The sequence below is a fragment of the Mirounga leonina genome, unplaced genomic scaffold (genome assembly GCF_011800145.1).
Source record: "Mirounga leonina isolate KUSES-001 unplaced genomic scaffold, KU_Mleo_1.0 Mir_101664, whole genome shotgun sequence".
Classification (NCBI taxonomy): Eukaryota; Metazoa; Chordata; class Mammalia; order Carnivora; family Phocidae; genus Mirounga; species Mirounga leonina.
The window spans coordinates 20,098,534-20,113,001 of record NW_023270175.1 but is presented as its reverse complement, the minus strand read 5'-3'; the positions used below and the strand labels follow the sequence as shown (position 1 = coordinate 20,113,001).

General features: G+C 42.2%; 1 protein-coding gene across 5 annotated transcripts in view; it reads right to left on the bottom strand.

Annotated features, from left to right (window-relative positions):
- Positions 1-14,468, bottom strand: part of OCRL (OCRL inositol polyphosphate-5-phosphatase) — a 53,072-nt gene that overhangs the window by 3,330 nt on the left and 35,274 nt on the right. For all 5 annotated transcript variants that reach the window (XM_035008394.1, XM_035008398.1, XM_035008413.1 and 2 more), the window contains 4 exons: positions 6,297-6,320; positions 3,001-3,117; positions 1,883-1,967; positions 1,127-1,254 (listed from right to left, as the gene is read on the bottom strand). In XM_035008394.1, the coding sequence (XP_034864285.1) occupies positions 1,127-1,254; positions 1,883-1,967; positions 3,001-3,117; positions 6,297-6,320 (354 nt within the window). The remainder of the gene's footprint in view (positions 1-1,126; positions 1,255-1,882; positions 1,968-3,000; positions 3,118-6,296; positions 6,321-14,468) is intronic.

Below are 14,468 nucleotides of genomic sequence, written 5' to 3'. Positions count from 1 at the left end.
TCATTTAGCATGGATGGGAGCTCCTCCCAATACTCACTAGTCTGACTGAATAGTATTCTCAGCCACTGTGCATCAAAATTATTTCAAGATTAAAAACAAACACCAAGAAGGTGCACCTGGTTGGCTCCAGTGAGTGGAGCATGCGACTCTTGATCTCAGGGTTGTGGGTTCGAGCCCCACACTGGGTGTAGAGATTATTTAAAAATAATCGAGGGGCGCCTGGGTGGCTCAGTTGGTTAAGCGACTGCCTGCGGCTCAGGTCATGATCCCGGAGTCCCGGGATCGAGTCCCGCATCGGGCTCCCTGCTCAGCAGGGAGTCTGCTTCTCCCTCTGACCCTCCTCCCTCTCATGCTCTCTGTCTCTCATTCTCTCTCTCGCAAATAAATAAAATCTTAAAAAAAAAAAAATTAAAAATAATCGAGCGCACAAGCAGGGAGAGTGGCAGGCAGAGGGAGAAGCAGGCTCCCCACTGAGCAAGGAGCCCGATGCAGGACTCAATCCCAGGACCCTGAGATCATGACCTGAGCCGAAGGCAGACGCTTAACCAACTGAGCCACCCAGGTGTCCCTAAAAATAAAATCTTAAAAAAAAAAACAAAAAACACCAAGGGGGTTCCTGGGTAGCTCAGTTGGTTAAGCGTCTACCTTCGGCTCAGGTCATGATCTTGGGGTCCTGGGATCGAGCCCTGCGGCAGGCTTCCCACTCAGCAGGGAGTCTGCTTTTCTCTCTCCCTCTGTCCCTCCCCACCCCCGACTTGTGCTCTCTCGCAAATAAATAAATAAAATCTTAAAAAAAAAAAAAAACAAACACCAAGAAGACAAAAAGGAGAAAGGCTCACAAGTGTCACGGACCCTTCCTGGTAATATCAGCCAGAATTCCATGATCAGCTTCACCAATCCTATGCCAGAGTAGAGGTATCTGCCCTACTCAATAGGCCAACTAGAAAAGTGTGGCAAATATAACAGGAAATAACCTAAAATTTACGAGTCCCAACTCTCAATGCTGGTGTCCTGCCATGAGTGACAAATTCAGACCCATCCTACCACATAGCTAGCTACACATCTGAAATTGATTTCTCTCTGGGGGCACTTGCCCCAGACACATCCTCAGAGCAGTAAAACTCACCTGTCGGCAGTTCTGGGGATCCTGAGCAGAGTCAAGGCATCGCTGATACAGCTCATAACAGATGACGGGCTCTGGCAGGGCTTCCAGGAAAATGAGCAGTGCTTCAGCCACAGAGTGATTACTGCCAGCTGGATTAATTTAAGTCAAGGGAAAGGGGCCCCAGGAAAAAGGCCACACAGAGACCCGATTTGCTTTCTTCCTCCAGCTCCCACAGGGACAGTTTCCTTCCTATTATTCAGGGCACACTGATCCTAACTGGGGTTTGATATTTTATTGGTCCAGGTATGCTGCAGCTGAGTTGCTACAGAATTGATCAAAGACTCTTGGGAGGTTTGGCTCAACTTGAGAGTCAGGGGAATATGGTGTGCAGAATGACGTTCACACTGCATCAGTCCCTGAAACTAGTCACCAATGTTTCCCATCCTCTTCCATGTCCTAGTGACAACACATGTGGTGGCAGGAGTGATCAATAGCCTGAAGCAGAACAGTACCAGTGCTGTGGGTCCTATGTTCCACGTTTATTAAAAGTCGTTGTTACCTACCCCTTGATTCCTATCAGTAAGAGTCTGAGATAGAGAGAAGTCAAAAGTTCCTGAAAGGGATTGAAAAGCAACTGCAGAGTCAATGATTACCTTATAATAAAAGACAGTTACAAAGAAAGTAAAGATGGAAACACAAAACTCAAATGTGGACAGGAAGGAGAGTTTGGTCAAAAATTCTTCATCCAGCTTCCTAGGCCTTTGTCAAAAAGGATACGGATTGTCTCGGGAATGCTAGTATCCAGACAATCAATGATCTGCTGTAACTCCTCCTGCATTCCAGGGGTTTGGAACAGGTCCTCCTGCCAGAGAGGTCACAATGAATGGAACAAGGCAAGATAATCAGCCCTAAGGTTCTGAAGACCACCCAGGAATCAAGAGAGTGGCAGGGAGGGTATGTGCTATGGTGAGCGCTGTGAACTGTGTAAGACTGAAGAATCACAAACCTGTACCCCTGAAACAAATAATATATTATATGTTAATAAAAAAATAAATTAAAAAAGAGAGAGAGAGAGTGGCAGGATGCAAATGGAAGGGTAATATGTGTACTCGTGATTAGGAATAGAGGTGTGACAAAGGCATCTTTTCCATTTATCATCTGTATAATCCGCGTGAAATTTTGTTTCAAAACAGAACATGATCTTCAAAGGTTTTAGCCTATACCTGAGATGGCAGAGGACTAGATAGCTAGAGTGGGTGACGAGGTGTCCCCACTTCTAGCTTCCTGCCAAGTAGAAGGCAGAGTCCAAACAGCTGAACCACATCCAGATACTGATACTAGGGAAGGCTAGGGCAGAGGTAAATGGCATGCCCACACCAAACCTTGCCTTTGAGTTCTATTACTCTTCAGTAGGTAAGAAAACATTTTCCTCCAATTTAGTCCCAAGAAATTTCTCTTTCTGGGGGGTTGGGTTGGAGGTAGCTACCATTTTAGATAGGATTAAAAAAGGAAAACCAAATTAAAGAAATGGGCTTGAAGTGTGCTTTGGACTTTAAAATCTGCAATGCCTACACGAGACCCAAAGCAGGCATTACAGACTGAGGTACACAGCGGTCCAGGGGAAAGTGTGTGTAGTCAGGAGACAGGCGTGCTCGGTTTGGGCCTGGCTCCGTCATCACACTTATGCTGTGGTCTTAGCTGAATCACTTAGGTTGCAGGCTTCAAGTCTCATATCTGTAAATAAGGACACTTCCATCTGCCCAGATGACCTGATAGTGCTGCTCGGTGAACGTAGCTCGGGAAAGTTACAAGCCCTATACTGACAGGAGGTATTATCATTTCCTACCGGATTCACACACCTCCCAAAGTTGCAGGGCAGGCCCACGATCACTTACCTGGTGACAGGCGTACTTGAATAAGTGATCTACCAAAAGCCAGATCTCCTTGGGGACCTGAAGGGGTCTCTCACTGGCACCTTCATCCAAGGGAACCATCTGCAGAAGGGATTTCTCCTAAGAGATGAAAATGGAGATTCAAAGAGGTCTCAATAAAAATTTGTGTAACCTAATCTCCTTCATATTCTGCTTTATGTAGGTACAATGTGATCTTCATCTCTTAAGATTTGTCATTTTTTCTTACTGGGGACATCCCTGGTCAGAACGCACTTGATACGGATTCCCACAGTTAAAAGATTTTCTTCCTCTTTTAGATGCTTAACAGTTAAGCATTCCATTTGGGTTTATTATGTTCATCATGTGGTGCACCGTGTGTTGTAAATCCTCTCAGGGGTGACGCGCAGAACAAGCACTTTGGCAGTACGGTCGCGGCGGAGTGCGCGCGCCGCCCGAGACCTGGGGGCCGTTCCAGCACAGCAGTCTGTACAGTCCTCGGAGAGGTTTCTGTTGACTTTGAACTTAATATTCTCTCAGGTCTTACCACAAATGTTACCGTTTTCATTGTTGATTTAAATGAGGCTCTCTGGTCCTCAGAAATTAAAGACAATTCTCCACATTACACCTACATTCGTGAATATTTCAGGCTCAATGGAAGGTCTAATCTTAAGGCACTAAAACTCGTAACTCTGAAGAGCCAAAAATAGTAAACCAAATACAGCATACCAAGAGCCAGAAATACTGTGAAAAGTTCAGGGTCTGAGTCCAGAAGTTACTCTTTATATTAATAACTCAGCAGAGATTTCTCAGGGCTGTGACCCCTTTCACATACCCTTCTACTTTCTTAGATTCTCCTGAAAGAATCTAAGAGAAAAACCCAAAAGTGACAACAACTAAATCTGAACTTGTAAATGGCTGGGGAAATAAACTCAATTATCTTATGTCTATATAGTCAAATAGAAATTATATTAAAAAGGTGTTTGAGGGCGCGTGGGTGGCTCAGTCGTTAAGCATCTGCCTTTGGCTCAGGTCATGATCCCGGGGTCCTGGGATCGAGCCCCGCTCGGGCTCCCTGCTCAGCGGGAAGCCTGCTTCTCCCTCCCCCACTCCCCTGCTCATGTTCCTGCTCTCGCTATCTCTCTGTCAAATAAATAAATAAAATCTTTTAAAAAAACAAAAAGGTGTTTGAAACAGATTAAAAGTCATATGAAGGCAGCCTTCAGAAAAATCCTAGTGGAGAAAATGGTGAGCAATTTTTTGCATCTTCCCCCCTTCTCCACCTCCAGCTTAAGGGTTATATATTGTGTACTTTCAACTTTAGGCAATTCTGTAAATTCCATCCCCAACCCCCAGCCATGTTGCTTTATGGAAAAGAAAAGAAGTGTTTCACTACTTCCAGAGACTGTGTACACTAGAGCAGAGCTAAGGGCTCTGATTAACATTATGTTCTTCAAAAGCATTGGTGACCTTTTAAAGCCGCTGTACCTTTCTAAGAGAATAAAAAAAGAGTATGACAGTTGGTTACTGTTTAAAAATCTACTTTCTTCACATTCATTTTGCTTCCTTTCTTTCTTTCCCTGGGATTCTATCATTTGATATTCATGTTCCCTGTAGCTGCCAGAATTTCTTATCAGTGGCTCATCCACTAACTTCTTTCCGGTTGCAAGTATTAAATCCAGGCATCCACATGGTATCTGAACCAAAGCACTGTCCATAATGCACTCTGCTCACTTTCTGAAGCAAACGCAACACGTGTATAGATTTAGCAGATGCCTCCAAACTTACCATATATAAATTATTCAGCATTGATTCATGTACTTTTTAAAAAACTCGACATCCAACTGGCACTTTTCTTGTACTAAGTCATTAAGGCAATACAAGGCACTGTCTGAGATGAAAAGACAACATGGCCTACTATTAACAAGGAAGGGCTGGGAAGCAGAACCGCCTCAATCCTTAGTGGTTTAAAAAGGTTAATAAAATGTCAGTAGGTTATATACATCATCCACTATCCATTTTCAAATTCATGTGTGATAATACAAAATGTCATACTTGTGTCTCTAAAGTCTGAGAAAGATCATGCACAAGAAACAATACTTTCTCAAAAGTCCACAAATTATCCTGAATTCTAATTTTCAAAGGGAAATCAGGCACACTTTGTTTTCTTTCAACAAGACACATCTGGTGCCTGAGAAGCCCACACTTTGAAACCATAGTGCTAATAACTACTGCAGAAAACAGTACACCATCCCCATCATCAAAATGCATTAAACTCCACCAAATGGGGAGATCACATTAGATAGTATGTGACAGTGCTTTAAGAATGTTTTTCAAGCCCACATTTCTCTACTTGATAGGCCTGTATGGAGCCAGACACCCTCCAGCCCGAACACGGAAGGTGGCCCAGCACTGCAGGAGTGCTTCACTAGCTTCCTTCACTAGGTATTCAGGAGACCTGGGTTCTAGTCCCCTCTGCCCCACACCCCTGCTGTCAGGAGCAGTAGGACTTGAGTGAGTGTTTCAACCTTCTTGGACCTTGGTTGTCTTGTCTATTAGAATGCAGAAAACACCTTACCCTGTCTGAAGGCACAGCGCTGGACCAGATGATCCCTTCTGATCTTGTTCAGTTCGATGACTCTATGCTGTTTCTTTTTTTTTTTTTTTAGATTTTATTTTTATTTATTTGACAGAGATAGATAGCGAGAGGGGGAACACAAGCAGGGGGAGTAGGAGAGGGAGAAGCAAGCCTCCTGCAGAGCAGGGAGCCCGATGCGGGGCTCGATCCCAGGACCCCAGGATCATGACCTGAGCCGAAGGCAGACGCTTAACGACTGAGCCACCCAGGCGCCCCTCTATGCTCCGTTTCTTAACCATACATCTGTGTATTCTTTCAGTAATTAATCATTATTGCCACTAACCCCAAATCATTCTTAATGCAACAGAAATCCACTTCTGGTTTGACTATCACTGGAAACAGAGGACAGCTAAGTGGTACCCTCCTCCACCTCATGAGCTTTCAGATATATCAAGACAGCTCTTAATTACTTCTCATTTTAAACATACAAATCTGGAACTGGAGTCCTATGTACTTTTTATGTACTGGGTCTCAGTGATGACTGGTGCAGCAAAAATCTCTTCTGTGCCTGCAGACATACTTTAGAGACAGCTGACAGGACTTTGGTGGAGTCTTGTGGAGTCAGAGGACTCTGACATGGGAAAGACTAGGGACAGATTCCAGGAACCACAGTTAACTGTTAATCAAGCCCAGGAAACACATAACCACCCATGGATTGCATTACCTTTTCTAGGAAGCTGTCTTCTTCCTGAGAGCAGAGCAGGAAAAGAAAGTCATTGACAGACAGAAATTTACTTGAATTAATTTACAGAATTAGAAACAGATCAGTATTATTAGAACTCACTAGCTTACTAGATACGTACACTTTAAACAGCTTTAAATTTTCCAAATAAATCATTATTGTTGAAAATGGAACATGTTCTCATATGCAAAGTTCTCTACTACACATATTAAATTTTCATGTAGTTTACTGAGATTATCACTCAAGAAACATACATGCGTAGTCCTAGACTTTTGTGTCCTTTGGCAGCTGACAGCTGACCTGGCCAAATGCCCAATGGTGGCTCCTTTCCACGTGCTACTTGGAGGCAGGCCCTGCTGCTACACTGTGTGGCTTATTACCTCATACTAATGCCACCCGATGGGTGAATGGGAGTCCGATGGCAGCATTCGGAAGGAGACGATTGGCTTCTCTCCTCTCTACTGCCATTCCTCTCACCCTAGTTGGTAGTATCCCACACTCTTTTCCCTCACCCCATACCTATTCCCCTCTTCAAAGGACCTGAGAGTCCCCAAACATAGAGGCCCCTCTGAATTGTAAATTTATTTCATTTCAGACCTTTGTGGACCAGAAGACCCATCATTACCCCCTATCATGTTTTCCTATAGTGTGTAAGAGGAAGAAGCAGCAAGGGAGAAGGAAAAAGGCACCTTGTTAATGGTCTCCCATCTTTTGTGCTCTTATTACAATCCAATAACAAGCACCGCAACGATAGTTACTGCCGCCATATAGGGAGCACATGCCATGTAGTGGGAAGTGCGTAAAGTGCTCATGGACAGTGTCATTTAGTCTGCACAAGTGTGCAAAGTAGCTATTATTCCCATTTTACAGATGAGGAAGCCGAGGCTCTGAGAGCTTAAATTATTTGCCCAAGGTCATACTATTAGGTATTAAGTGGCAGGATCAGGATTAGAACTCAGGTCTGACGGACTCTACAGTCATTACCACTATGGTCCCCTAGACAACTCAAAAAGTACAATCTGGCTGCTTCCTGGGCAGAGAGGCAGGGGAAAGCTGTGAAAAAGACAGTGAGAAACAAAGCACCATGGTTAGCAGAGAGAGCACGGGCACTGGTGGTAGACAGCCCTGGGTTCAAATCTTTGTTCTGCCCCCGATTAATTTTGTACAGACATCAGGCAAGTGACTAAACTTCATAAAGCCTCAGTTTTTTCATCTCTAAAACAGGGAGAATAATATCTGCTTTGTAGGGTTAAGGAGGCAGCCTAAAATCCAGGCATGGCAGGGCAGTGTAGTGCAGTGGACGAGCACCTCCCCAGCCACTCCCAACTGGAATCCTCCCAATTCTGCCATGGGCCACCAAGAACCTGAGTATAAATCACACTTCTCAGGTCTGACAGTAAAAGGAGAAGTCCCGATCTCACTATGAAAGATGTGCAGGAGGCTGGAGGCGGGGGAGTATGTGTTTCCTGATGTTCCAAATAACAATGCTAAATGCATTTCCCCCAAATGACTGTTATATATATGGTGGGTAGATATTTTATTATTTTTAGATACATTATGAATTAAACAGGCTCTTGTAGGTTTACCTACACTTCTAAATACCACATATGAAGTGAGATAAAAATAAAGTAATATTGCTTTATGAAGTATACAATATTTATAATATTGTAATTACAATATTTTTTTAATTTAAAAGTTAAATTCTGAGTGCCAAACATCTAATTTCACACAATTTTGGAGTACAACCTTTTTTAAAATTTAGGACGACTTATTAAGAAATTGTAGAACCTGCCTAACAGACTTCTCTCTTTTGCCTCCCATGAATACATGACACATGACAAAATGAGTAAAACTAGGCAGAGTTTTCATATACTAACCTGTCCAACCAGGCCCTCAAATAAGCTTTCTTCAAGCAGTGACCATCTACTAGTGCAAGGCATGCCTTTGGAGGGTGTTGGAGGGGGAGGATGAAAAATGATGCTATACAGAAGAAAACAGTATGGTCCCTGACTTGGGTTTGCAATTGAGTTGGGGTAAGAAGTCCCAGAATTTATAGCCTGATATTGTTATAACTCACAAATATGGGTTCTCAATAAATGGTTAATAGGAAAAACAAACAAAACAGGGGTTCAAAGGAAGGAGATAGCTTTCAGCTGGGGCTATCAGGGGACTTTTTATAATAGAGATGGGGCCTAACTAGCCCTTAAAAGATTCATAGGATTTTAGGGCGCCTGGGTGGCTCAGATGGTTGGGCGACTGCCTTCGGCTCAGGTCATGATCCTGGAGTCCCCGGATTGAGTCCCACATCGGGCTCCCTGCTCAGCGGGGGGTCTGCTTCTCCCTCTGACCCTCTTCCCTCTCTTGCTATCTGTCTCTCATTCTCTCTCTCTTAAATAAATAAATAAAATCTTTAAAAAAATTTAAAAAAGATTCATAGGATTTTAAAGAGTAGAGATGGGGTGGGGACACTACAAGTGGGAGGGGCGAAAATAAACACAGGTTCAGAGAAGGTAAATCCCAAGGTGGGAGTAGGGAAAAGTCAGTCATCTGTTCTATAGGGAGCCTGGGGGAATGTTGAGAAAAGCAGTGGGAAATAAATATGAAAAGGAATGTTGAAGTCAGACTTTAGGGGAACTTGAATGACAGGTAAAGCAATTTGGATTGTATTTAGTAGGGATGGAGGAGTCACTGACTACCTTTAAGGAAGTCATAGGCCCCAAAGCTGTATTACAGGAAGATCAGTTTGACAGCCCTGAAGAGGAAAAATGAAAGGGTAGTGATAGAGGCAAAGGGAATTGTTTTTTGTTGTTATTTTTTAAGATTTTATTTACTTATTTGTCAGAGAGAGAGAGAGCGCACGCATGCACAGCACACAAGCGGGGGGGAGCGACAGGCAGAGGGAGAAGCAGGCTCCCTGCTGAGCAAGGAGCCTGATGCGGGACTCGATCCCAGGGCCCTGGAATCATGACCCCAACCGAAGGCAGACGCTCAGATGTCCCAAGGCAAAGGGAATTCTTAAAAGGCTATCAAGGTAGGTCAAAAAGGAGTAAACACTTGAATAATGGGAAAATATATTTTTAAAAATGACTGGATAAAAGAGAAAACTCTGAGAGAAGAATCAAAAGGACTTTGATTAGATACTGGTGGAAGAGCAGCACATTTACACTGAGAGTTTACTTCTCAGGCTACAGGCATATAGTAGATGTAAATAATATTTATTTTAACACTAGGCTTGATTCTGAAAACAGAAACATCACTTAGCCTCCACTAATAAACAGCATACTCCTAAGGTAGTCCTAAGGTTACTGATAATCACTTAGTTCAACTGACCTGCCCACTCTCTGCAAAAGGCTGTGTGTTGATCACATTTAAAAAGGGAACCTAATTCAGGATTCCCCAGTGGGGCAACCATGGCAAGCTACAAATGCACTGCAAATCATTATTCACTCCAACATTCATCCATAGAGGAATTTTGCCAGTAGTAAATGCAGTTAAATAATGTAAAAGAGTCACTTAGAGGCAGATTCAACTTTAAAAATAAAAAGCAGGAAACTGAATGGATATCAAAGTTCTAGAAAGGATTAGTTCATGTGAACTATAAAGAGAAGAAACACAAACTATACACCTAACAGGATAAGAAATGAGTGGTTGGATCAGTAAGACGAAGTAAACACTTAGTGAAAAGACCACTAGGGATGAAATAATCACCAAGCTGTTATTCTTGTTATTTCACACTTTGATATAGTTCTCCAAATAAACATGTCCCCAAGCAAGTATAGCCTGTCCACCCATCCCTCAACCTTTTTTTTGTCTCTATCTACCAGCAACACCTTTAACCAGATCTGGTTAAGTTCAAACCTGGTCTCTCCATTAGTCCAATCTATAAGCAACACCAGACTATTCCTCCAAATATGTCAATTTCCAACCTCATACTACTCATAAAAGCCTTCTGATAGTTGTAGATGCCCTGTGGCTCCAGCACACTCATCTGTTGACTTCAAGACGCTCTATCCCCTGCTCCCAACCAACCCAACCAGCCTCACATACTCTTTTTTTAAAATCTTCATTCTTCTCAGGGAAATCTTATAATTTTTCATATATGGTCTTTTTGCTTTCACCTTCTAACATTTATTCATGATGTCCCTTACACCTGGAAGAACCTGCTCACCCAATATGTTAATACATATTTCTTCAGTACTTGGACTTGACTCAAAATACTTCTATGATGAACCCCAAATCACCTTTCTAGTCCACTTTATTCTTATCTGCTGAATTTCTTTCTAGTTATGTTAATGTTACATAAATCAAATATTCAAAAAGCCAAAATAGGCTGGTTCTGAGATTGATTTTTATAGAAATTAGCTGGTCGATCAATAAGCTTTTATAGCATATAAGGCTTGAGTAAACAGCACAGGAATCTATTGTTAATACAAATTACAAGTTCCACAACTCTCATTCTAAATGTCTTTCCAAAATATTGATTTACCAAACATATTGGACATCAGCTAGTAGAAGTAGTTAATGTTTAGATTACCTTTAACCAAACTGCCTATTAACCTTGATTTAGAATTTAGCCATATTGTACACATAAGTAAACTTTCATCACCACTAAATTACAGAACCCACATAAACTCTGTAATACTTCGTATTCAGTGTGTAATGAATAAATATTGATGATTATGCGCTAGTTAATATGCTAGTTAAAAAACTAGAAAAATCTATCTTTAGTCTGGAAAAGAATAAAGAAAATTACAAACAAATTCTCCTCTGTTTGCCATTTGTGCTAATTCCAACTATGCTAGTAGTGGCAAAGTCATGGTCATTGAGAAGGGCAAGAAGAACGAAAAGGACTTATGCCAGTTATTTCATTCCACATTTGGTGCGAAGAGGGTGTGACACAAGAATCTTTCTGAAAACAGTACATGGAAAGTCAACGTAGGCACTGAACTCATTTCTGTTTTCACCAAAATTTTAGAGTAAATAATGTAATAGTGGATAATAGGTATCATTATTAATAGCATCATCTCAAGGGATCTGAAATATCATTTTGGGTCTTGGAACAAATATGAACAAATATAAGAAAGCACTGTAGGTCAAAATCAAGTCAAAACAGAGTGGGAAGATATTACAAACGGGGTACAGATAATCTTAGATTTCTTGTTTATTGCCCCACACTAATATGGATAACTTTATCATCAATGAGATACTGGAATTTAATAAAATGTGACAGGCTGTGGAAAGAATCAGAACCCTAGGGGCGCCTGGGTGGCTCAGGTCGTTAAGCGTCAGCCTTCGGCTCAGGTCATGATCCCAGGATCCTGGGATCGAGCCCCGCATCGGGCTCCCTGCTCCACGGGAAGCCTGCTTCTCCCTCTCCCACTCCCCCTGCTTGTGTTCTCTCTCTCGCCGTGTCTCTCTCTGTCAAATAAATAAAATCTTAAAAAAAAAAAAAAAAAAGAATCAGAACCCTATATTTTGCCTTCAGCTCAGGTCACGATCCCAGGGTCCTGGGATGGAGTCCCACATTGGGCTCTCTGCTCAGCGGGGAGTCTGCTTCTCTCTCTCATTCTCCCTTTGTGTTCTCCCTCTCTCTCTCTCAAATAAATAAATGAAAACTTAAAAAAGGAACCCTATATTCTACAAAATAAAAGCTTTAAAAGAATAAATGATGACCACACATATACAATTTAGTAAGAACTCAGAATTTCATAATGAAAAAATTATCAGGGTTCTATTTTTTTAAACCTCGAATCATTTGTGCACAAAAAAGAAGGAAAAGGGCTTCCTACAGACCCATTAACTCCATTAAAGATTTTGGCTACTTCCTATTCATGGTCAAACAATGAATTACCTGATAATATTTTAAACAAAATAAAACATATTCACACTGGTTGAACCTCCTTCCAGTCACTCTAATTAATACAGGACAATTACAATAAAGGGTATCGTAATGCCTCTGCCAACTCTGACCAAAATGTTTCCAGTTTACAGGAAATAAAGTGAAAGGAAGGAGTACGAAAGGATTAAATTTAAACAGTTACCAAGAGGAAACAGACAATTTAGGAAATGGTGGATCCTTGATTGGGCAACTGTCCTGGACTCTTAAAAAGTCAATGTCATTAAAGAAATAAAAGGGGAGAACTGTTCTACTCTAAAAGAGACTGTAGAGGGGCACCTGGGTGGTTCAGTCAAACATCCGCCTTCAGCTCAGGTCATGATCTGGGGGTCCTGGGATGGAACCCTGAGTTGGGTTCCCTGCCCAGTGGGGAGTCTGCTTCTCCCTCTGCTCCCCCACTCGTGCTTGCTCTCTCTCAAATAAAATCTTTAAAAAAGATTTTATTTATTTATTTGACAGAGACACAGCAAGAGAGGGAACACAAGCAGGGGGAGTGGGAGAGGGAGAATCAGGCTTCACACCGAGCAGGGAGCCCAACGCGGGGCTCGATTCCAGGACCCTGGGATCATGACCCAAGCCGAAGGCAGACACTTAACGACTGAGCCACCCAGGCGCCCCTCAAATAAATAAAATCTTTAAAAAAATAAAAGAGATTGCAGAGACCTCACCAAAGGTATTACATGAATCCAGATGAGATTTTGGCTTCAAAAAGCTATCAAAAAATTCTTGGGACAACTGGAGAAACTGAAATATGGAGTGGCTAGTCTTCTTAGGCATAATAATGGTATTGTGCTTATAAAGAAATTGCCTTTTTTCTTAAGAGAGGCAGGCTAATGTGTTCACCAGTGAAGTCACATATCACTACTTTATTTCAAATGGTACAGCAGAAAAAAAGAAAAACACATCTATATCTGCAAGGCACATGGGGGTTCACTGTATTGTTCTTTCCATTCTTCTGCACATTTGCCACTTTCATAATTAAAAGTTGGAAAAAAGAAAGCTGGGAAATGGTGTTTAGGATGGAGGGAAGGGGGCAGGGAAAAAAGGGGAAACTTCATTTGGAATATATCCTAAATGGTGAAATATTAAATTTGAAAGGCAGAATATAGTAGTCAAAGAGAAAACAAGTATCATAAGAAATAACAGAATGTAAGGATGTGAATTTCTGAAGAAAATGGTTCTCTCTCAAACAGAGGTAATACACACAGTCATGAGAGCTCTAGGGAAACAAGTATAATTCCAAGAAAGAATGCTGGGACTGGACTCAAGTGTTTTAATCTGCCATCTGAGTCATAGCTAAAACAATTCCATGGCAACAGAACAGATCCCATTCAGACAAGCCAGCAGCCTGCGCGCTGGTCTAGCCCTCCTCACTAGATGATAAAATCACTGTTCTGGTGAGGCTGAAAGGATCAACATGAATACTAATAGAAATGATAAAGTATGGCTGTCACATCGCCTCATTTTCTTTGGTAAAAGACCAAGAGTATGCTTTTATAGCCCAAAGAGGTCTGTACACTTTGGGTGCAGCAATATTTTCATCTAGAAGAAGAGTTCTTAATAGGATGAACTTGTTACTAAATCAGTTTATGGGGCGCCTGGGTGGCTCAGTTGGTTAAGCGACTGCCTTCGGCTCAGGTCATGATCCTGGAGTCCCTGGATTGAGTCCCGCATCGGGCTCCCTGCTCGGCAAGGAGCCTGCTTCTGCCTCTGATCCTCCCCCCTCTCATGTGCTCTCTCTCTCATTCTCTCTCAAAAAAAAAAAAAAAAAAATCAGTTTATGTTACTGAAAATAATAAGCATTTCTTCCATAAGGACACTGATATTAGAGCTTGGTGTCAGGGAGGGGAAATCCTACTCCTTCCTTTTGTTAAGTGTGTCCCATTAAACATGGAGCAAACTTCAGGGCACATTATAATCATCCGGGATGCTGATAAAATGCAGGTTCCTAAGCCCTGCACCCCGTGGCTGTGATTCCATTGCCAGAGGTGAGTGGGGGTGGGGGTGGAGAATGTGTACTTGTTCAAGGATCCCTGGGGGATTCTGAGGCAGGTACTCTGAGGTTCATTTACGGGTCTGATCTGCAACATGCAGCCAAGTTTGGGATTAGATATGATGATACAGTGAGGAGTTACTGAACTGGGAATCAGAAAGTCTGGGGGACAGACTTGTCACTAACTTATTCCACTTTGGGCAAGTTCTTGTTTCCGTGCCTCAGCTTTCTCATGTGTTTACTGAGGATAATACTGCCCCCCCCA